This window comes from Camellia sinensis, chromosome 10 (genome assembly GCF_055761805.1).
Source record: "Camellia sinensis isolate YWXY chromosome 10, ASM5576180v1, whole genome shotgun sequence".
Lineage (NCBI taxonomy): Eukaryota > Viridiplantae > Streptophyta > Magnoliopsida > Ericales > Theaceae > Camellia > Camellia sinensis.
The window spans coordinates 48,203,883-48,228,093 of NC_138970.1; the positions used below are offsets into that span (position 1 = coordinate 48,203,883).

A 24,211-nucleotide genomic window follows, 5' to 3' on the forward strand; every position below is an offset into this window, starting at 1 on the left:
GAGGCTGAAAAGAACTAAAACACAATCGTCTGATAATTGGTTGGCAATCACAATTTCTGTAAGGACTGATTGATCCTTGCTGGCACGCTCACATTTACAAAAATACCCTTCGAAAAGCCAAAAAGCCAACAAATTCATAGCCTTAAACTTCATGCAAACTCAGCATTGTTTTTAGGGATATCACAATTCGTGCAATCTTTTAAAAAAAATTACAAATTAATGATAATTATTATAAATTTTAATAATTATAATTATAATTTTTTTTATATATGTATAATTATTTTATAAATGTGTCAGTAGATTATAAATTCCCTCTTTTTTTATGTGGTTAGATCCAATGTGAAAAATGCGAGCCACTATGAAATAGACACCAAGATTTTCTCGTCAACTATATATAAAATAATTAGGGTAAATTATTTTACATTTTATCTTTTGTATCATTTTAGTCCTTACATTTTTAACTGATTCAATTTTAATTTTAAATTTTGTGTCAATTTACTCTAATTAATAATATTGTTCGTGTTTTTGACAAAAAATTATCACCGAATTGATTAATATTACTCACTAAGTTTAGCAAATTTATATTTCCCTTAAAATCATGACCCATGCTACTTGTGTATTTTTTTTTATTATTATTAAAAATGTTAGCAATTGTATTCAATTGGACTAAATTGAGACAAAGTCATAAATTTAGAATCAAAATCGAGTTATTTTAAATTATAGGGATGAAAATCAAAATATAGGGACTATCAGTACAATTTGCCTAAAGAATTAAAAACAAAAAGAATGAATTACACTGATAGTTTCTATATTTTACTCATTGTGTCATTATGGTTTCTATATTTTCAATTAACTCAATTTTAATTATGAATTTATGATTTTGTGTCAATTTAGTCTAATTGATCACATAGAGATAAATTTATAAATTTATGATTAAAATCAAACTAATTAAGACTACAGTAATCAAAATAACATGGGGATCAAAATACCGTGTTCATTTGTTCAAATAAAAACATCACAGTTTTTATATTAATTTATAAATTTACCATTTTTTACTAAGAAATTCCCCCTAAAAATATAAATAATAAAAATTAGAGTAAATCACAAATACATCCCCTAAGATTTTATTAAAATACGAATTGTCTCATGTTATTTTGAAAATTACATTTCATTTCCTGAATTTTTTAATTTCATAACACATAGTTTATTTTATTAATAAATAATCAAATCAATTAATAATTTTTTTAATGATATCAAAAATTTATCTTAATCAATAATTTGAATAATTTTATTATTATATAGAAAAGCAGTTATAAATTTTATTTATTTAATTAATTATATTAAGTAAAAAATCCTGATAAAGAATATTTATAATTTTTTAAACATATTCATGAGAAAGAGAAAGTCGTCCACTTGTCTTTGGACTTCAAGTAATTTAGGCCAAGTTTGGGAAGATTAAAAAAGTGCATTTTTTGTCTTTTTAGAATAAAAAATTGAGGTTGAAAATATGGATGTTTGGGTTAACTTTTTGACTTTTTATTGAAGAATGTGTAATAAAAAAATGTAAAAATTGATTTGTAGGGAAAAATTTGAATTGAGAGTTGTGCAGCCGTAATTGTTAACTTTTGGTGAATAGTGTTAACTTTTTAATTTTTTGAGTAACTTTTTAACTTTTTGACTTTTTTAAAAGTACCCAAACTTGGCCTTAGTTGGCTGCCAATTATAACGTCAAAGAATGAATAGGTACAGACAAGGCAACTTGAACTCGTTCAAAAAACAAAAAAAAACAAGGCAACTTGAAGCCTAATACGATATAAATTTAACTTGGAGTATATTGGTGAGTTCACACTAAAATTAAAATAAATTGATATATTGCTTTGCTTACTAAAACAATTGTAATATTACCCATATTTAATCAAATTTTTTACATGAATTTTTGTGATGGATTCTTATATCACTAAAAAGGTAACGAAAGTAAATAATATCTTCTTATATGCCCGAATAATATAAAACTAAAAAAGAAAAAGTGAAATATAATATTATTTAATTAAAAATTTGTACAAATCATGGGTGTTTTTATTTGTTTATTTTGTAAAAAATAATATTTTATAGGGAGCAACGCGGCTGGCAGGCTCTCTCTCTCCCTTTGAAATTCCGTGTTCATTTTTTCTTTTATATATGTTTGTGTATATATATATATATACATATACTCTTAAATTCCACCACCATTCTCTCATCTTCTTCAGCAATATATCTTTTATATTTATATATGCACTATCACAGTTTGGATTACTTCAAGCTTTAGAAAGATATATTTGATTGTGAGTACCATCTTTTTCTTTTCATTCATTCTATTTTTTTTTTTTTTTTTTGGGTGCCAATTTATATGAATATATTATATACCTGAGGTCTGTGGTATTAGAACTATTTACTATCACTTATGCTGTTACTTATAAAATAAAATAAAAAACTGGGTAAATTACATGGGTAATTTTTATATTTTACCCCTTCCGTTATTTTGGCCCACAATTTTTAATTTGTTTAATTTTGATCCTTAATTTTAACTTTTACGTCAATTCGGTCCAATTGATAATACCGTTAGTGTTTTTGACAAAAAATTATCACAAAATTAGTTAACATTAACTCACTGAGTTAAGTAAATTACTTATATACGTATTTTTTTATTAAAAAATATTAACAATTGTATTTAATTTGACTAAATTGAAACAAAATCATAAATTCATAATCAAAATCTAGTCAATTAAAATTACACAAATCAAAATACATGGACTACCAATATAATTTTCTCTAATTTTTTCCCTGAAAGTTTGTACTAAAATGTTTAGTATAATTTCTGATTTTAGTTTTTGAGACTGAAATAAATAAATAAGCTAAAAAAATATTGATTATTAAGAAGAAAACATGCTTTTAACTTAATTTTTTTTATTATCAATTGTCGTGCTTGCTAAAAATTACACCAAATAGGTCTAAAGTCCTCCAACAATTTTAATTCTATAGCATTAAAGCTAATTTATCAAATGCACAATTTCGTTGTGTGTTCGTTTTATTTTTTTTTAGACAGGGTGTTCATCTTATTGTTAATTGTTCATATCTTTCACAGGAAGCGAAAGGAAGAACATAATTAACCGTAAAAAAATGGTGCCATTTGTGAGAATTTTGTGTAATTAGTACATTTATCAAATTCCTTAATCAATTTTGATGTACTATTATTTCTATTGTCTCCTACATCATATATGGAGTGCTAAGTCTTGGTGGTTTGTGTTGTTATGTTTATCAGTGGTATGCTAGTTCTGATATGGGCTGACATACTAGCCATGTACGCCATGTGGATGATGATGCTAATACTTAACAAATGTTTGGAAGCTCAACTTCACTCATGCTGCTGCAATTATCAATGTGTTTTGGGGTTTGATGGCAATTATGGTCTTGCCCATACAATTCCTTGTTGATGCCTTCATGGGTAACTAATGGATGCTTCTCATCTCCAGCTTTTCCTATAGTGCTGTGAGTGTCTCTTCTTCCTCCCTATTGTGATGTTTTTTTCTTTCTTTTTTTGGTTAGTCCAAAAAGGGTAGAAGGGAGCGATTAAGACATTGCTTTGTGGGGATCCTAACACACTCTGTTAAGATGGGCTAAATCATAGCCTAACCTCAACCCAACCGTGGGCATACTGTTAAAGGTGTTAGTGACCAGAGATTGAATCACGTGACCCATCCATAATTGCTGATGAGACTTAAACTCATAATTTTTGAAGATATAACTATCTATAAGTCTTAATAGTTGAATTTAATTCTGATAAAATCTTATTAAAAATAAGTCTTAATAAATAGTCATTAAAAATAATTTTTGTAAAAATTTTTTACATGCACTACTAAAAATTAATAATTAATGACTTTTTTTGTCACGATTTTTATAAATTATCACTAAAACTTATAGTTAGTGACGTTTTTCTGTAACGAAATTTTCAAACTGTTGCTGAAAGTTAAAAATTAGTAATTTTTTTTATGACGATTTTGTTAAACTGTCGCTAAAACTTATTAAGTGAAATTTTTTGTGACAATTTTTAAACTGCTGTTGAAAATTAACAATTAGTTACTTTTTTTTAATGATATTTGACGAAAAATACCATTAATTATTATAGAACTTATTGAACAATAAGTTCACCTATTAAGATTTACATGCAAATCTTCAATTTTTTAGAAGTAATAATTTTAAAAAAAAGGTAAATAAATACAGTCACGTTATGTGGTAAATAGGATCAATTTCAGTGATAAGTAATGTAAGTTTCAATAATAAATAGATATTTATATTATAAGATAAATGAGATCCATTTTAGTCCTAAGTTATGGCCTCGTTTGGTGCAACTGTTAAAACAGCTTATAAATTATAGCTTAACAGATTATAAATTATGACTTTAATCAAAAGTTGTTAATCTGTTTGATTTAGCTGTTGGATTATAGATTTAAGTTGCTGAGTAGTGTTTGTTAAATAAGCTGTGAAATAGCTTTTTCAATCAATTTTTATTTTTTGTTTGTCTACATTTCTCATAAAAAATAATAATAATAATCTATAGTCCATTTGAGTCTTTTTCTATTTTTAAAAAAATAAAAAATAAAAAAATTTAAGAGTATAACCATAAATTAACATGTCCACAGCAGAAGCTGATAATTAGAAGTAAGGGGTGAGCAGCTTCTCAAAATCAACTTTTTGAGTTAAAATAAGCTGTTAGAATCAGAAGCTGTTTGAAATAAGTTTAACCAAACAGTCCAAAATAACTTTTTCAAAGTTAAAAGTCATAAGTTGGCTCTGAAAAGCGAAAACAAACACCCCCAATATCAATTCTAATAATAAATAAAACCACGAAAATTAGTTTATTTTTCCAAAAGCCCATTTAAATTTTTGTAGCCGATTTTAACCATTACCAACAATAATGACTGGAATTTTTACATATCCAAATCTAATGATATGGAGCAGTTTTAGGCATGATACCTAAAAACCCTTTTTTGTACCAAACAAAATCTTCTATAAGAGGCAAACACACACACAACTTTTTTTTTGCATGCAGGGTTTTGGATTCCTAACAATGTCAACACCTCCAGTGCTCGCCAAGGCCACAGGCACCTGCAGGCTATACGAGCCCGAATGCATTGGCGAGGGACAAAAAATACTCTTCTACACAGCACTAGTTCTAATAGCTCTGGGACTATCTGGTCACCTAATTTCACTAACCACATTCATGACCGAGCAAGTCACAGAAGAGGTCGTTGAAAACATCAGTACGCGCTCGTGCATCACCATGTTTGTGGCCTCATACATGGCAATCTTTGTCGTTATAGGCGGAGTTGTGGCGATTTCATATATAAGGATATGGTCAATTCGGTTTGGCATACCCGCTATTTGTACGGTGGTGGCGACACTGATATTCTTGAGTGGTTCGGGTTCGTATAATTGTGTTAAACCACGCGGGAGCTCGCTGACTACTGTGTTTAGAGTGCTTGTGGCTGCAACCTCTAAGATGTTTTGTAATTGCCCAGAAGAGGCTGATGGGCTCTATGAAACCGGTGATGATAATGTTGATGATGTTGATTTGGTGCCTCATTCCCGTCGCCTAAGGTCTCTCTCTCTCTCTACTTGTTCAAATTAAAATATTCAACCGTTACATTTACAATTTCAATTATTTAATTATTTATGAGAAATGATTTATTAATAAAAAATTTTTTTAAAAATGATGTGGGAATGTCGTTTTTAAAATTATGAGTTTAAATAGTGAATATTTTAATTTGAAATTAAAAAAATTACAAAAAAAAATCACATGATTTTGTATATGTTATTTGTGTTTAAGGTATTCGGTGCCATTTTTTGTTTTTTTAAACCAACCTTTCCATGTCACATCCATTATCTAAATTTATAATTTAACAATTTCATTTTTTAATTTTGATTTGATCTAAATCACTAGCGAGATATTAATAAGATTCATTTCTAATTCCTACATGATGGCATGTGTTACTTTGGTTTCCAACTTTTTGAATTTCTTCTTTTTATTTCAAGAAATATGCATTTCGTGTAATTTAATTTCAAAAGTTTCATTTTTATCAATTTTTTTCCTAAATATTTTAAAGTATGGATGGCAACTGGAGTTAATGGGGTGGATATTAATTCCCCATCCCATTTCCCTATAATAAATTTTTCCCATTCTCCATTCTCCATTCCCCATGGGTGTCACTCTCCCCATTTCTTAATGGGTTTGGATTTTCCCCAACCCACTTTAATCCCCATTTTTATTTTATTTTTATTTTTTCTATTTAATGTTAACAACCACTTTTTTTTTTTTTTTTTTTTTTGGTTTAAGGTTCACAACAAAAGCTAAATATACCTTCAATCTTTTTTCTTTTTTTTTTTTTAATATATTTAATGTTAACAACTTCTTCTTCTTCTTTTTTTTTTTTTTTTTTTTTTTTTAAGGTTCACAACAAAAGCTAAATATACCTTCAATCTTTTTTCTTTCTTTTTTAATATATTTAATGTTAACAACTTTTCTTTTTTTTGTTTTTTTCTTTTTTTTTTAAAGGTTTTAGCTAAATATATCTTCACTTTTTTTTTTCTTTCTTTTTTAATATATTTAATGTTAACAACTTTTTTTTTTATTATTTTTACTTTTTTTAAGGTTCACAACAAAAGCTAAATATACCTTCAATCTTTTTTCTTTCTTTTTTAATATATTTAATGTTAACAACTTTTTTTTTTTTTGTTTTTTTCTTTTTTTTTTTTTAAGGTTTTAGCTAAATATATCTTCACTTTTTTTTTCTTTCTTTTTTAATATATTTAATGTTAACAACTTTTTTTTTTTTTTTTTTTACTTTTTTTAAGGTTCACAACAAAAGCTAAATATACATTCAATCTTATTTTATTTTATTTGGTTCAACAACAAAATCAAATACACATTAATTAATTAATTAAAAAGTTTGTTTTATAATAATCAAATATATAATTTTGAGACAATCAAATAAGTTTTAGTAATTGAAAAAAAAATGTGGAAGAACATGGAAGATTAAAAAAAAAATTACAACCATCTCTCTATCTCTCACTCTCACTCTCTCCCCTACATGTTATAAGAGCCTGTTTACAATGTTATAAGAGCCTGTTTGAAGAAATAAAATGTGAAAGAACCTGTATGAAGAAAGTGTTATAAGACCCATATTTAATTGCATCAGGGTATAAATAAGGAATTGTTTAATTGTTGATCTCTTAGCCACGAACATTTTAGACATTAAACCATCTTTCTCTTAGCAAATTCGAACCATTCATTTTAATTTATCCAAAATCTAATTATACCTTTTAACAAATTTGAACCACTCATTTTAAGATATCTATGCCTTACCACACCCAATCCATCCTCCATCTTCTTCGTTTAGTCCCCTACGAATTTTGTTGTTTGTTACTTTTAAAAAACAAAAAAATGTTTTTTCAATTAAATTTTTACTAATTTCACAACACTATCACCACTATTCTCACCTTCACTATCACACTACCATCACCATAGCCACTACCATCATCACTGCTGCCATCACCCCACCACTATGTCACAATCTCTACTTTCACCTTCGTTCCACCACCACCACCACCACCACCAAATATAAAAATATATATTTTTTTAATTTTTTTATAAAAAATATTTTTCATTAAAAAATATTTTCTATCTAAATAAATGAAACATAACATTGTGAAACAAGTTGATTTCAATTAAATCTATTCATAACTAAGAAAAATTCTTTTATTTTAAAAAAAAATTATTTAGTAAGACTTTGTATCCCCTTTTTGTTTTTTCAGCAAATAAATCTTTGTACCCATGCTTTCTAACCAATCACGACTCATGCTTGTTCCAATTCTCTCCAATTTCCTTAAATTGTGTGATAACATAAAACAAATAGATTCATACTCGTTAATTGAAATTTTAGAACAAGCAAACCATTCTAAAAATTACAGTACACAACAAAATAAAATAACATAGAAAAGCAAACCGAAACATGCACTAGACAGTATCCTTAATTTTTTTAAATAAATTTAAAAAATTCTAGATATACATAAAATTTGACAAGAATAATGTGACAATATTAATTAATGCGTATTTGATTTTATTGTTGAGCCAAATAAAATAAAATAATATTGAATGTATATTTAGCTTTGGTTGTGAATCTTTAAAAAAAAAATGGTTGTGAACCTTAAAAAAAAATTTAAAAAAAAAACAAAAAGAAAAAGATTGAACGTATATTTAGCTTTGGTTAAAAATTTTAAAAAAAAAATGGTTGTGAACCTTAAAAATAAAACAAAAAATAATAAAAATAATAAAAAGATTGGATGTATATTTAGCTTTGGTTGTGGATCTTAAAAAAAAAAAAAAAAACATATAGGGAAAATAGTGGGTACCCATCCACGACCCATCCCTTGTGGATATTTAAAGAATATCACTTACCCTACCCAATAGATAAAAAACATGGGGGGAAAACCCATGTATTTGGGTTGGGTCTCCATAGATACCCACATGATAAGTTATCCATTGTCATCCCTACTTTAAAGTTGTGCAATGTCTTCTCTAAATATGGCATGTGTCTTATTTTTGTTTTTAAAATTTTAGTTTCGTCTATTTCGTCCCTAAATATTGTAAAGCTATGCTTCATTCTCTCCATCAAAGTTACCAAAATGACAGTGTTAATCATAACATTTTTATTTTAGAATAATGCTTGGGACCCCCTTTTGGGGGTCACCCCCTCACCCCCCCTTTGCCACGTGGCGGGTGGTGATTGGGAGAGCAGGAAAAAAAAGAAAAAGAAAAAGAAAAGGTAACCAATGAGAGAGAGAGGGGGTCAAAGGGGGTGGGAGGAAAAGGGGGGATGAATCATTGTTGTTTATTTTATCACGCTTGTTTTGAAAAACAACCTTGTCATTCATTTTTCATAAACAAATTTGATAAATAAAATTGCTACAATTAATGAATATACCTAATTTTTTTCATAAATAATATATATGAAAAATTATAAAATGAATCGTAGTTGCACGAACCCTAACTTTGAGCTTGACATAAGCCGACACTAATATTTAAAACCTAGAATCACCTTTCTGATCCATATTATGTTTGAAATGCAGGTGTCTAGACAAGGCTGCAATTATATTACCAACAAAACCTCTAGAAGAACAACAGAAGAAGAGATGGAAACTCTGTAGAGTCACGGACGTAGAAGAAACTAAACTCACCATACGAATGATCCCCTTGTGCATGACTTTCATTTTCTGCGGCGTTGTATCTTCCATCGGCAACACATACTTCATCGAGCAAGCAAATCACATGAACCACAAGCTCGGCAAAATCTCTATCCCCATCGTCATTCTCCTATGGTTCCACGACCAAGGCAAACAACAATTCGCCAATCTCTACTACAAGCTTGCCAACAAGCTAGGTGGGTCAGGGGCGCGACACTATGCTCCTCTTATAGGCATCGCTGTGTCAATGGTTTTTGCAATTCTATGTTGCATTACTGCTGCCAAAGTTGAGACAAGAAGGCTAAATGTGGTGAGGACGCACGGTTTAATCGACAAGCCAGAGGATAGAATTCCAATGAGCGTGTTCTGGTTGCTTCCACAGTTTGTACTCATCGGTGCCCTTAATGGGATTCTTGAAAACAGCATTGTCGCAATCTTGATTGATCAGGTTGGGTTAGAATTTCAAGTTTATTTCAAAATAAAAATCTATCAGACAGTGACTATATACTTGTCTCTTCAATAAGTGTCGTGTGTTTTTTTAAGGATTTACCTTCTCTCCATGTTTACTTATAAGTTATCATCTATTCTTTTGAATAGGTTGGGCCATCAATGAGAGCATACGTGATCCATTTTGGTATCGGTGTGGGGGGGGGGGGGGGGGGGGGGGGGGGGGGGGGGTTTAAGGATTTACCTTCTCTCCATGTTTACTTATAAGTTATCATCTATTCTTTTGAATAGGTTGGGCCATCAATGAGAGCATACGTGATCCATTTTGGTATCGGTGTTGGGGGGGGGGGGGGGGGGGGGGGTTGGGGAGTATAGGGAGTGTTCTATCAGTGTATGTAGCAGGGAAGGTGAGTGAAAGAGGAGGAAAACAGAGTTGGTTTCAAGACACATTGAACCATAGTCGGCTTGATAAGTATTATTGGACACTGGCTTGGTTGAGTGCTGTGAATCTTGGTTTATACATTGTGACGGCACTTTTTTACCGTTTTAGAAAATCAGAATTGGAAGATCCTCAATCAGAATGGGAAGATGAGGATGCTCCCAATTACCAGAACACGAATGCACCTTTTGAAGACAATGCTCAATGTTGTTGTTAGGTGGCACGGAATTTTCTGTTCTCAAAATTTATTAGGTCACGTATATTGTTTTCTGTTAATTATCATATTTGCAGTGTGAAAATTAATGTGAGTGTTACAGGATTTATATGATGTCATAGAATTCTGTGAACATTGATAGTTGAATAAATCTCGATTGTATATGTAAAATTTTTGACTATTTAGTCAGTTGGTAATTTGATTGTAATTGGAGATTACAATAACATGTGATCAGGTATATTGGTAGAGTGGAACTTGGGAACTTGGTTTGGGGCTAAAATAGCCACAAAAAACAAAATAGGCTATTTTAGCCACAAAAAACAAAACATCAAATCCAACCCATAATCATTACAATCCTCTCTCATAAAAAAAGTCAAAAAAGCCAAAAAGCCAAAAAGCCCTTCCCAAACCAGGCTAAAATAGCCCAGGCTAAAATAGCCAAAAAGCCAAAAAGCCAAAAAGCCAACCCACTTCCCAAACGGAGGCTAAATTAATAATTTGAATTGTTGATTTTTCAATTTTATGCAAAGATCATTAATGGAAAACAATTAAATTAATCTTTTAATAATAGCAATATGATTTCATCATATTTGTGTGGAAAGCAATGGAAGACAGAGTATAACTTTGAAAATATCCCTTTCACATTTTTTAAGAAAATTTTGATAAAATATGTGACTACTAACCAAACTCATCATCAAAATAAAACTTATGACAGGCCCACAAGAAATGGACTGCACAAAAAAAAAAATTCAAACGATGAAAAAGAGTTGCTTCTTGTAAAACGTATGGACCAAATGAAGTCAATGGTCTTTCATTATATTATTTGCATATAAACAAACAAACAAAAGACTAAAAAGAAAGAAAGTAAACGCGGCTGATGGGGAGGTTTCTTTGAAATCACTTGGAAGAAGAGACATGTTTTCTTTGAAGTTGGCTGGCTGCTCAGAAAATTGTCATTCAACTATATACTATATGCAGTAATATCCACAAATTTTTTTTTTTTTTCTTTTGTTTGGGGGGAGGGGTAATGAGCGTATCCAAAGTTTTACATCAATCTCTGTCCATGCAGTCCCCCGTCTCACACATACGTGTCTCTTGTCTTACACATACTGAGGAGCAAAAAGTTCTCTCTTCCTCAAATTAGTGTGCTTGGCTATTTGTGGAGGTAAGATTGTATTATTGTTGATTAGTTACTGAATTTAAACAAGATTACTCTGAGAATTCTTCTAGTTCTTGACTCTGCATATGCACTAGAAAAGCTCTGTTTAACTCAATTTACTCTGTTCTTCAAATTGCACACTAGTTTCTTTAGAAATTTTGCTTTTGGGCTTCCCTTGAACTGTTCTTTTTCTTCTTCTAAACCTGCTTTTGCAGAAAGTGAGAGAGAAAAAGACAACGCATAAATGGCAACCTTTGTGAGGATTACAGGTAATTGACCTGGTCTTTGACTTCTAGTTCTAGATCCAAAGTATTATCAATTGTTGTTAGCTCTGTTTAAAGATAAAGCTCATATAATTTTCGTATGTGTAGACTGTCTTCCATCCGAGTCTTGACTATAATTTTCCCTCATTTTCCCTTATGAACTCCCTTTTCCAGCTACCCAAACAGCCTTTAATGAAAACGTCTTAAAACTTCAAAACCCCAACCAATTGGCATACATAACTCTTTTTTTTTCTTTTCTTTTTTTTTTCTTTTTTTAATAAGGATCGGTTAGACGAGTCTTTGTTTATTACAACTGTTTGGCATTTAGTGCTGAAAAAGAAGAAAAATATTTGGTGGCTACAATTTCCGCGGCACAAATGGCTCGAATTTGTTAAAACGATGTCGTTTTGTGTTGTTTTGTGCCCAAAACGACGTCGTTTTGACAATTTCAAGCCATTCGAGCCATTGAATTTCGGGCTCTCTACCATTGCTGGAAAAAAAGGGTGGGAATTTGCAGTCCGGTGGATTTTTCAACAAAAAAATTCACATGTATGTAAAAATTTATAATAATGTTTTATTAATATTTATAAAGTTTATCATTAATTTTAGAGAATTAAATTGAATTGTATTTTGTCCAAATCAATAACCTATAAGAAGGTATTCTAGTCCAAAAATTAGATACACTAACAATCTTACTAAAAATACAATAGGCCAAATGTGAGTGGTTATCAAAAAACCAGTGACATTTAAGCATCTGATGATGTTTGGACATGTATGTTTTTAATAAAATTATTAATAAGAATTTATATAGATGTAGCATTGATCTCAATTAAATTATCTAAGACAACTTTGTCTCTTATATCTTCTCTAATTTAGAAAGTGGGTCTAGAAAAGTAGTATTGTATATCATTTTCCTCTATAAAAATAGCAAGTACATGTTATATATTATTATTAGGACAAATTACGTTAGTTCCGAAATTATGCATTTTATCACACTTTAATCTTTAATTTTAAAATTTTATCTATTTAATTTGCAAATTATAAAATGCGATTTTAAATAGTCCAAAAGCTCACAGAGTCAAAATTGATTAATGCGAGTTGGGTATTTTCAAAACATAGTCCTCTGTTCACAAAATATACATACATATATATATATATATGCACACATAGTCCACAAATTATGCATTTTCACCTCCAAAATATGCACTTTATTGCATTTTCTCCTCAAAGTATACATATTATTGCATTTTTCTCCCCAATCTTAAAAAAATAAAAATTAAAAAAGGGTAATATTCAAAAAATACCCCAACTCCTTTTAATCAATTTAGACCATATGGATACTAGAAACCATTTAAATTCACATTTTATAGTTTCATGACTAATAAATTGATATAAAAAATAATAAATAAATAAAAATTGGTCATTACAGTGCAACAAAGTGCATATACTTTTAGGTAATCAAGTAAAAAATCCATTTATGTATGTCATTTTTCTTTTACTTTATATAATTTTGCGGTTATCCTCTTATTTAAAACAATGATAGTGTTAATATGGGCTGACATATTGGCTGGGTACGCGATGTGGGTGATGATGACTTACTTAACGAATGTTTGGAAGATCAATTTGACGCATGCTACTGGAATTATAAACATTTGGGGAGGCATAGCTTCCATAATGCCGCTAGGCTTTGCCTTCCTTGTCGATATGTTCATGGGACACTATGCAATGCTCCTGTTCTCCAGCATCGCCTATTGTATTGTGAGTAATATCTCTGTGAAATTTCTCTGTTTTTTTGGCTTGTTTCTGAGTTTGATGTTGCATTTGAGTTGAAATTATTTGCGACTGCTCTTTTTAGCTCTTGTGATTGACACACCACCTAAGGCTTTATTAAGCTGGTAGATATAATAGATTTTTAATTTTCATTATAACTGAGAAATTTTGAATCTCAAAGGCCAACCATCAAACCTATAAGACAATAGCATGGACTACATTAAGGCCAATTCCATACTAGATTAATTTTGTGCAGCAGCTAATGCTCAGAATTGTTTGGATAGCTTCAAGATTTGGTCGTTATGAAACTTGCAACAATTCTTTTCAGATAATATATATATATATATATATATATATAAAGTAACAGGATAAAATGCATATGCAGTTAGTAAAGTATATGTTTTGTTTCACTTTGGTCATCCAAGTTTTAATTTTATCAACTTCATTCTTAAAAAATTTAGTTTGAGTGAAATTGGCACTACAAAAAAATTGACTTTTTGCGACGGTAAAATACCGTCGCTAATACTCCTAATGCCGTCGCTAATACTTTTTGCGACGGCAAAATTACTTTTTGCGACGGCAAGAGGGGGGTCGCAACTGGAGGGGTTGCAAAAGAGTTTTTGCGACGGTAAATGCCGTCGCTAATGTTTTGCGACGGCATTTTTCACCTTTTTGCGACGGCACCGTGCAGTCGCTAATAACGTTTGAAATTTTTTGACTTTTTTGCGACGGCCCTATTTTGCCGTCGCTAAAAATGTTATTTGAGACGGCACCACACCGTCGCTAATAATCTTTTTTTTTTAAAAAAACTATTTTTTGCGACGGTGTGGTGCCGTCGCAGAAAGTATAAAAAATATGAAATTTTCTATTTTTTGCGACAGTGTAATGCCGTCGCAAAAAATATTAAAAAATAATAAAATTTTTATTTTAAATAATAAAATTTCTATTTTTTGCGACAGTATAATGTCGTCGCAAAAAGTAAAACCTATAACAAAATTAATAAAAATATTAAAATTTTCTATTTTTTCCGACGGTGGTGCCGTCTTTCACTCTCTAAGAGCTGATTATTTACATTCCATTCACAAAAACATCATAACAGAAAATAAAAATAAAAATTGATCAAACCATCAAATTCAATATTTTACAAAGAATAATTAAACTGTACATGTTCATAAAAGCATATTTAAATTATAAAATTCACCCAAATCATGCAACTCTCTCTCTCTTTCTCTCCACAAATCAAATTGTGTGTAGAAAGTATTTTACTTGTACTTAATTACTTCTGCTTCTTCCCACCAGCGAGAATGCGTTGAATCTGAAGCCCTCGGCTGAAAGCTTGGTTGAATAGCAACCTGGTCTGGAATTCAGTGACTAATGGGAACCACGCCAACACAGCAATAGGTACAAAGATGACAACCCCCATTATGTACTTGTATCCTCTTCCTAGAGCTTTGACCGAACCCCACATTCCCAAACCCTTTACCACTGGTCTACATGCTTGTCCTGTCTGCAATATTGCCAAATACCACCACACCACATCTTCAAATATTATATTATATCATATGGAACAAAACAAGAACACAACACTCAAAACTGTGCTTGATCAGATGTGATTATAATGTAACTACTAGACAATTATAGTGGAAACGAATCAAATTGGACTAGGAACAATAAAGCCAATTATGAGTTTTGCAGCATCTTCTCTGCTTCTGACTGAAATGGAAAAAGCCTACTAAATATCACTAGAAGCTGAGAAAAATATCAAGTTCAAATTTCAAATATGTCTATAATTTGACAATGCTAGACACTCAAAAAAACATGCACATTCAAGAAAATATATAAAGATACAGACATGTTTCACGACAATTTTCAAAATTGAAGACCCAATATGGCAGGAATGCAGCAACAAGTATATGTATGTGTGTGTTTCTTTATTATGCATGGAAAAATTAACAATTTCTTCATTTATTATGTTACCAATTCATCTATAATTTATTATATCAAAATAATAAGAAAATATTTTCCACATTCTATATATTAGGAAAGAAGTGTGACAAAAAATATCTATTTTAGAAAGCAATAATAAAAAAAGTTAAGAAAGGAAAAAGAAAGACAGTCCTGGTGAAATAATGATAAATTGTTTTTTATCAAATCAAAGTCTGAACTAATGAAACATAACCACGTGATTCGATATAACAGAAGTTGCATTTTACATGTTAGAATGTTGCTCAAAGTTTCAAAATTTCATAAAATGAATAGAAAATAAAGGAACAACTACCCTGTATATAATTTACCATGGCTAAAAGAACTGCTGCAGTCAGTCTAGCACCGGCACCCTTAACTTCCTGCGTGTTGGGGTATTGGACAAGATTGAGAAATCTCAGTTTGCAGAAAACTCACATTAAACATAATACATAACGAGTCCTAGGTTCTAGAAATACATGTTCCAAAACAAAAATAAAAATAGAACATGAACCTTTGTGAGAAGGTAGGTTGCCCATACAGCAATAGCAGAGAATACTGGAGCCGTAAATACACAAACAGTTTCCACAGACAGGAATATTCAAAGAATTCAGTATCCTGCCATCAGAAAGTAAAGTCTCAGCAATAACTAATGCAGCAGGACTCACTCAAATTCACCCTTCTGATTGTTTTATAATAAAGGAAAACCAGATATACAGAGTTCACTAATCTGGTAACAAGGAACACAGAAAATTAATGTTCTTAATCTCTAGTCTCAATCTCAAATACACACCACCACATGGTGCCAGCAGTCAATGTCATTCCAGGGTAAACAGCTCCACCAATCACACATCCAAGAGGATACCTTAGAACAGATCAAATATACAGTGTCACTTTGCATTCATTACATAACAACCTATAGTAGAGAAATAAACAAGAGTTTTGCTATATGAAAACCACCACTAGGGTCACAATTACCAGGTCCGATCATCCAACCAATTCCAAAAGTCATAAATTCCATTCTTCGTGAGATACGGAAATAAAAAGCATTCTTGTCATCTTCAATATACCTCTATATTATTGCAAAACAATTAAATGAAGGGAAACATGCACTAGATAAGAATACTAATAACTCAATATAAACTGGATGTGTTTTCAAGAAATTATATTTAAACATTTAGCTACCAATGCTTCATGGACTAGAGAGTACAGAATATAACATAACCCGAGCTATTTATCAAAATTATTTATAGAATAGTATTCTATCTATTCAAAAAGAAAAATTATAGAATGGCATTCTTACATACATTGCATTAAGAGTACAGGTGCAATTGTCATTCTCAAGGTAACAGGGGAGGTATTTACCACATTATGTTATGCTCCAACAATTACAAAGCTCCTTTTTTTTTTTTTTTTTTTTTTTTGTATGTGTGTGTATGTGTGGGCTGTGGAAGAAGTGACTTTTGACCAAATTTCCTTCATGCCTTCCCCCTTTTTCTTTTTTATTCTCTACTTTTTTCCCTTTTCTCTCTCCTTCTAACTATCATCTTTCTTCATTAGTGGTTTAAAAACATAACATCCCTAACTTGGATCCACACATCTTTTGCATACATTTTGTGCTAAATACGATTGCAACTTGGGTAGGTTGAGCACAACCTAAAAAAAAATTGGGACTGGACAAAATTTTCAAGTCTTTGGGTCAAGCTTAGGAAGAAATTCACCAGCCTGAATCAGTTTCGGTCCAGTTCAGAGACAGAGGAGGGCAACCAGAGCCAACCCGAAATCAAACTTGAACAAAATCCACAAATCAAAAATCTGTAAAACAAATGAGGTGAAAACACTCACGGCGGCTACAAAAACACTCTCGCTCGGTGCACCTCTCTTCACCGAAAGCCTAACAACAAAAAAATTGCTCTTGAATACCAAAAAAACACACTCTGAATCACACGCATAATAGATCTCAGATCTAAAAACTCCAAAAACAACAAGGCAAACAAAACTTACTTGCTATCGGTCCTTTTGGTCTCCGTTTTCGATCTACCTCCTTTCATGGTGGAACCCTACAACCCTACAAGCAAGGCCATCGAAAGAGAAAGAAATGGGGGTTTGGTCGTCGTCTTTGGCGGAGGAGGGTCGTTGCCACTCTCTCTTCTCGACCTCGCCGTCGGTGAAAGACCACAGAGGGCTTAGCGATGATGATGATGATGATGAGGAGAGAGACCCGAAGATCTTCTGGACTCGAGCTCTGAAAGTGTTGTCCATGGAATCCGTAGATGAAGCCATCGATTTCTTACTTCTACGCCTAGAACTCGTGCTCTTCCTCTTCCTCCTAGACCGTGAATCATCCGAATCAGCATCGATTTTGAGATTGGGGATTTTGGTTCAAGAGATTGGGGAATTTGGGTTTGGGGTGGGGGGAAACCCGAGCGGGAATATGGAAAGGGGGGGTTTTGAGATTGGGGATTTTGGTTCAAGAGATTGGGGAATTTGGGTTTGGGGTGGGGGAAACCCAAGCGGGAATATGGAAGGGGGGGAGATAGATTACAAATGAATTTTTTTTTGATTTTCATTAGAAATGAATATTGGAAGAGATTACAAATGAATTTTTTTTTTTATTTTCATTACAAATGAATATTTAAATAATAAAATGACTTTTTTTTTTTTTTTTGCAACGGAGGATGCCGTTGTCAAAAAAAATTATTTTTTATTAAAATAATTTTTTTTATAGTTAATAATTTTTTTTTTTTCATTTAATAAGGTTGAAAATTTATTAGTTTCATATATTATTTTAATGAATAAAAAATTATTATTATTTTTTTATTTGGTAGAAGTAGGGATAATATTTTCTATTAAAATAGAGTTAATTTTTTGTGGTCAATGAAAAAAAAATTTTTGCGACCCATTTTTTTTTTTTTTGTTACTCCCTCCGTCCCAAAATATTAGTCCCTTATTCCATTTTTCATTGTCCCAAAATATTAGTCCCTCTTTATAAATCAAGTACAAAAATAATGTAAATTTCCTATTTTGCCCTTCTTTTAAACTAATAAACAATTTAAAAAGTACAATTATGACATTGATATTCCCAAAAAATGTACTATCAAAAGGGTAATTTTGGAAAACCAACTTTTTTCAAATGCAATAAGTGTACTACCAAAAAAAGTTAGATTCCCCAAAATGGACCAATATTTTGGGACGGATGGAGTACTAAAAATCAAGAACTAATTTTTTGTGGTAGAAGATGGGAAGTGGCAGTAGTGGTGAAAGTGGTGGATAAGAGGTGATAGTGGTGGTGGTAGTGGTGGTGAAGGAGATAAGTGGTGAAGTTGTGGTAGTTGTAGAGGAGATAAAATAGCGATTGTGGATGAGAGATAATGGTAGTAGCAGTGGTGGTAGTGGAGTGGTAGCGATGGTGGTAGTAATGATAGTTGTAGAGGTTGAGTGACAACAGTGGTAGTAGTGGAATTGCATTTGCAGTAGTGGTGAATGTGGTAGAGAAGATGAGTGGTGAGAGAGAGATGAGTGAGAGACAGATAGAGAAGAGAGATAGAGAGAAAGAGAGAGATAGATAGGCAGACAGACAGACAGACAGAGACAAAGTGATGAGCGAGAGAGAGACAAAGTGGTCGCTAAAAGTGCATTTTCTTGTAATGGAGAGCTCGGTAAATAGAGAAGAGATGATGGAGAGAGTGAGCAAGGTGAACACACTGGGGGAGAGAGACAAACAGACAGACAGACACATAGAGAGAAAGAGAAGAGTGAGAGACAGACAAACAAACACAGAGAGAGAAAGAGAAAGAGAAGAGTGATAAGTGAGAGAGAGACAAAGAGAGAAAGAGCTATAGAGAGGGAGAGACATATAGAAAAATATAGAGAAACAAGAGATGAGCGAGAGATAAACAAAGAGAGAGAGAAAGAGAGCGAAAAGAGATGATCGAGAGAAAGACATAGAAAAAGAGAGAGACAAAGAGAGAAGAAAGATGAGCGAGAGAGACAGAGAGAGAGATAGAGAGAAAATAAATGAGCGAGAGAGATGAGAGAGATAAAGAGAAGAGAGATGAGCGAGAGACAAAGAGAGAAAGAGACAGAGACAGAGACAAAGACTGACAGACAGAGAAGAGTGATGAGTGAGAGAGAGATGAGAGGTAATATTTTGTGGTAGAGGAGAGGAAACGGCAGTAGTAGTGAAGGTGGTGGATAAGAGATGATGGTGGTGGTGGTGGTGGTGGTAGTGATGGCGAAGGAGATACATAGAGAAAGGGAGAGACAGACAGACAGACAAAGAAGAGTGATGAGTAAGAAAGAGAAAGAGAAGAGAGACAGAGACAGAGAGATAGGAAGATGAAAAAATTGGTGAAAAGAGAAATGTTCAAAAGAGTAAGACGACGTCGTTTATAGTGGATCGATAAATCGAGAAGGAGCTCGATAAATAGAGAAGATGAGAGTAAGAGAGTGAGCAAGGTGAACATAGTGAGGGAGAAATAGACAAATAGACAAGTAGATATAGGGAGAGAGAGAGAGAGAGAGAGAGAAAGAGAAAAATGATGAGTGAGAGAGAGACAGTGAGAGAGACATAGACAGAAAAAGAGATAGAGAGAGAGAAACAAGAGATGAGCGAGAGATAAACAAAAAAAAGAGAGAAATAGAGCGAAAAGAGATGAGCGAGAGAGAGACACAGAAAAAGAGAGAGACAGAGAGAGAAGAGAAATGAGCGAGAGAGATAGAGAGAGATAGAAAGATAAGAGAGAGAGAGAAGAAACGAGAGAGATAGAGAGAAGAGCGATGAGCGAGAGAGACAGAGAGAGAAAACAGATGAGAGAGATAGAGAGGAGAGAGATAGGCGAGAGGCACAGAGAGAAACAGAAAGACAGAGAAAGAAGAGTGATGAGTGAAAGAGATAAAGAGAAGAGAGAGAGAGATAAAGACAGAGAGACAGGAATATGAAAAAATGAATGAAAAGAGAAATGTTATATCAAAAGAGTAAGACGACATTGTTTTTTTTAATTTTTCTTTGCGACAAAAAAATATCGTTGAATTTATTCAAACCATTTTGTGACTGTATATATATGAAGTTGTCTCAAAACCACAATCACTATGCTAGATTAGAGTTTTCCAAAAACTCTTTTGAGAAAATTATACTTTCTTGTTTTCTGTGTTATATTGTTTTTACTAAATTTTTTTAATATTTTAAGTATATTTTTTAAAATTTTTAGACACACCTAACATAAATACACCTAAAAATTAAAAAAATTGTAAAAAAAATCTTTTAAAAATTCACTAAATACCAAAAATACAATAATTCAATACATTTTTTTTTATTTTTATGTATTTATTAATTTTTAAAAATATTTTTTCATAATTTTTTTTTTAGATACATCTAAGTAAGGTGCATCTAAAAAAAATATTTAAAATTTTAAAAATATTCACTAAAAAAAAAAACACGAAAGTCACTTTTTGCGACAGTAGAAAATGCCGTCTCAAAAAAGCAGAGTATTTGCAACGGCACCATTTGCCGTCTCAAAAAATGAGAGCATTTGCGACGGCAGAAAATACCGTCGCAAATGCTCTCATTTTTTGAGACGGCAAATGGTGCCGTCGCAAATGCTCTGCTTTTTTGAGACGGCAAATGGTGCCGTCGCAAATACTCTGTTTTTTTGAGACGGCATTTTCTGCCGTCGCAAAAAGTGACTTTTTTAGACGGCAAGTGTGCCGTCGCAAATAGTTCCGTCTCATAAACCCACTTTTCTTGTAGTGTGGTTAAATTTCAAATGGATTGTCAAAATTGTATAGGTAGTTATAATCAAATTCATATATAGTCCCTAAAATATGAATTCGTGTCACTTTGGTCCCCAAAAATTTTAAATTTGTTACTTTGGTCCCCAAGCACTGATGAAGAAGACAAATATTGAGAATTTGAAATTTTATGGACCAAAGTGACACAAATGCATATTTCAAGAACCATAAGTGAATTTTATAATTATTTGGTTTAACGATTTAAATGTTCTCTAATTGAAACAATTTCACCTAAATTAGAAATTTCAAACAAAAAAATTGGCACAAATATGACAAGTATTACATCAATTTGGACAGTTAAAGTTCAATAATAATTAGAAAGCCAACAGTCACCAAGCATAAACTTTTGAGAAAAAATAAATAGCTACATACAACCGTAATTGAAACAACTTAAACTGTGCCAAAGCTATATAGAACACATGATTTTATAGGTAGATTTTATGCAAAATAATTATAATAACATGATTGAGTGCAGGGGTTGGGCTTTCTATCCATGTCAACACCACCAGTCCTCTCTAAATCCACAGACACTTGCAGTGCTTACAAACCAGAATGCATAGGTCACACACAAAAAGCCCTCTTCTACACTGCCTTATCTCTCATAGCCGTGGGAATCTCTGGCCACACGGTCTCTCTACCACCATTTTTCACAGCACAAACAACAGCTAGCAATGACAGAGACACGGGACGAAAACTTCTATGGCAAATTGTGGGCATCTTCGGCATCATCCTCGTGCCCATAATTGGAGGCATTGCACTTCCATATATAAAGCAATGGTCTGTTAGGTTTGGAATTCCAGCAATATGTAGTTTGGTTGCAACACTATTGTTCTTGAGTGGGTCCTGTTCATATAAGTATGATAAGCCACAGGGGAGTCCATTAACAACTGTGTTCAGAGTTTTTGTAGCCTCTGTTTGTAAGATGTGTCAACCACTTCCTAGTGATGGAAATGAGCTTTATGAGAAAGATGGCACTGATGCTAAGTTGATGCCTCACACTGGTAGCCTCAGGTTTTGAGACTTTTCCTTTGGCTAAATTACACTATACCCCTTTTTGTTTAGTTATTTCTTCTTTTTTTAATTTTGGCTCTTGAAATTTTGTTCTCCACTTTTTTTCTCAATTTACTCTTAAAGTTAAATTTTATTCAAAATTAGATTTAAAAAAATGATACAATAACTGTCAAATGACATAAAAATATATTATTATATTAGAGTTTGTGTTTGTGAAAGAGATAAGAGTTATATATAACAAATATTTTTATGACGCATGATTGTTAATGTGTCATTTTCTGTTTAATGTTGAATATAAATTAACTTTTAAAGTAAATTGAAAAAAATTTGAAACATGAAAAGTCAAAATAAAAAAAATGGTCAACCATAAAGGGCAAAGTGTAAATTACCCCTTTCCTTTTCTATCTTAATCTTTTGTCATTGAACTTCAGAAAAGAACACCAACTTCAAAATTGCTAATTCATCAAATTTGTATACTGACTTATTTTTTTTATTGGAAAGGCACTAAATTCTTGATGAATTGTCTTCATGATTTGGACCAGGTGCTTAGACAAGGCAGCGATCATATTGGCAAACAAAACTCGAGAAGAACAAGAGAGAACCAGATGGAGACTCTGTAGAGTCACAGAAGTTGAAGAAACCAAAATCGTCATTCGAATAATCCCAATGTGGCTAACTTTCATCGCCTGCGGTATCATAACTTCCATAGGAAACACCTTCTTTCTTGAGCAAGCAAACCACATGAACCGCAAGCTTGGACGTTTAAACCTCCCTCTCCCAATCCTCCTAATGTTCTACGACTTTTCAAAATCTCAATTCGCCAAATTATACTTCACTTTAACAAAATACCTCCGCGAAGCAGGACTCAAACACTACGCTCCCCCAATTGGCATTGCAGCATCAATAACATTTGCGATCCTAACTTGCATTACTGCTGCAAGTGTGGAAACGCGAAGGCTAAGTGTGATTAGAAAACACAGTTTACTCGACAAGCCTGATGAGAAAATCCCAATGAGCATGTTTTGGTTGCTTCCACAGTTTTTACTCCTTGGGGCGCTTGATGGGGTTGCTGAGAATGGGATTATGAGTTTTTTCAAAGATCAGGGTCCGCCATCGATGAGGGACTATTTCGTGTTATTCACAAGAGGAGTGATTGGATTGGGAATGATGGGTAATGTCGTTTTTGTATATGTGGTGGGAAAGCTGAAGCCGAGTTGGTTAAAGGATACGTTGAATATGAGTCGATTGGACAAGTACTATTGGACACTGGCAGTGTTGAGTGCTGTGAATCTTGTGGTGTATGTTTTGGTAGCAACATGGTTTTCATATAGGGGATGTGCAGACGATGATGGCGAGGAAGCACCTGAAGTTGAAGGAGCTGTGACGCCGTATGCTGAAAATAAGCAGGGTTGCTGCTGCTGTTAGTTTTTTTTTTTGGCCAATTTAGTGGCTTTTTTTCCACAAATAGATCACAGACTCGGAGACAACCCTCTCGCATGAGGTGAGTCTCTAAATCTATGTAAGAAGGTTGTGTTGGATTTTTTTTTTTAAGTTTTGGTGTTAGTAGAAGAACTGTTCTTACATTTTGCATCCAATTTGTTCATTGTGTATGTAATTGATATGACATTAAAGAGAGAGGAATGAAGTGAAAAGAAAAAACTCTTGTATTCAATTCAATAATCAATGAATAGTACAAACTCCTTTATATAGGAGCGAAGATAAGTATATATAGAGAATATACTGTACTACACAAATAAGGCAAATATATATATGTATATACATTAAAGGGATTTTTATTGATAAATCCCATTTAGAAGTGTTTTAACTCAAAAAGTCCATGAAGAAATTTATTAACTCATTTAGTCCCATGTATGTATAGT

The 24,211-nt window shown here is 32.1% G+C and overlaps 2 protein-coding genes and 1 long non-coding RNA gene across 3 annotated transcripts; 2 read left to right on the plus strand and 1 right to left on the minus strand.

The window, feature by feature from the left end:
- Positions 1 to 3,375: 3,375 nt before the first annotated feature.
- LOC145800367 (protein NRT1/ PTR FAMILY 5.5-like) lies at positions 3,376 to 10,379 on the plus strand. Its single transcript, XM_082890029.1, has 5 exons — positions 3,376 to 3,525; positions 5,087 to 5,634; positions 9,163 to 9,724; positions 9,874 to 9,916; positions 10,015 to 10,379. The coding sequence occupies exons 1-5, from the start codon at positions 3,493 to 3,495 to the stop codon at positions 10,377 to 10,379; spliced, it is 1,551 nt and encodes a 516-aa protein (XP_082746155.1). The 5' UTR covers positions 3,376 to 3,492.
- A 1,015-nt stretch (positions 10,380 to 11,394) lies between these two features.
- LOC145801094 (protein NRT1/ PTR FAMILY 5.5-like) lies at positions 11,395 to 23,912 on the plus strand. The gene is made up of 5 exons (XM_082891334.1): positions 11,395 to 11,541; positions 11,751 to 11,804; positions 13,342 to 13,556; positions 21,796 to 22,331; positions 22,874 to 23,912. Exons 2-5 carry the CDS (start codon positions 11,780 to 11,782, stop codon positions 23,754 to 23,756), a joined length of 1,659 nt encoding a protein of 552 aa, XP_082747460.1. The 5' UTR covers positions 11,395 to 11,541; positions 11,751 to 11,779; the 3' UTR covers positions 23,757 to 23,912.
- On the minus strand, positions 14,635 to 18,069 carry LOC145801093 (uncharacterized). Its single transcript, XR_014341989.1, has 4 exons — positions 17,535 to 18,069; positions 16,045 to 16,395; positions 15,863 to 15,913; positions 14,635 to 15,075 (listed from the first exon to the last, which is right to left on the minus strand). It is a non-coding gene; the product is annotated as an uncharacterized LOC145801093 (long non-coding RNA).
- Positions 23,913 to 24,211: the final 299 nt, after the last annotated feature.

What these genes read in the sequence shown, in the direction of transcription:
- LOC145800367 (XM_082890029.1), top strand. Translation starts at nt 3,493, where the DNA reads ATGCTTCTCATCTCCAGCTTTTCCTATAGTGCT. An exon ending in CCTCATTCCCGTCGCCTAAG is followed by an intron (nt 5,635 to 9,162) that starts GTCTCTCTCTCT and finishes TTTGAAATGCAG; the next exon opens with GTGTCTAGACAAGGCTGCAA. An exon ending in CGTGATCCATTTTGGTATCG is followed by an intron (nt 9,917 to 10,014) that starts GTGTGGGGGGGG and finishes TCTTTTGAATAG; the next exon opens with GTTGGGCCATCAATGAGAGC.
- LOC145801094 (XM_082891334.1), top strand. Translation starts at nt 11,780, where the DNA reads ATGGCAACCTTTGTGAGGATTACAG. An exon ending in AACCTTTGTGAGGATTACAG is followed by an intron (nt 11,805 to 13,341) that starts GTAATTGACCTG and finishes AAACAATGATAG; the next exon opens with TGTTAATATGGGCTGACATA. An exon ending in CCTCACACTGGTAGCCTCAG is followed by an intron (nt 22,332 to 22,873) that starts GTTTTGAGACTT and finishes GATTTGGACCAG; the next exon opens with GTGCTTAGACAAGGCAGCGA.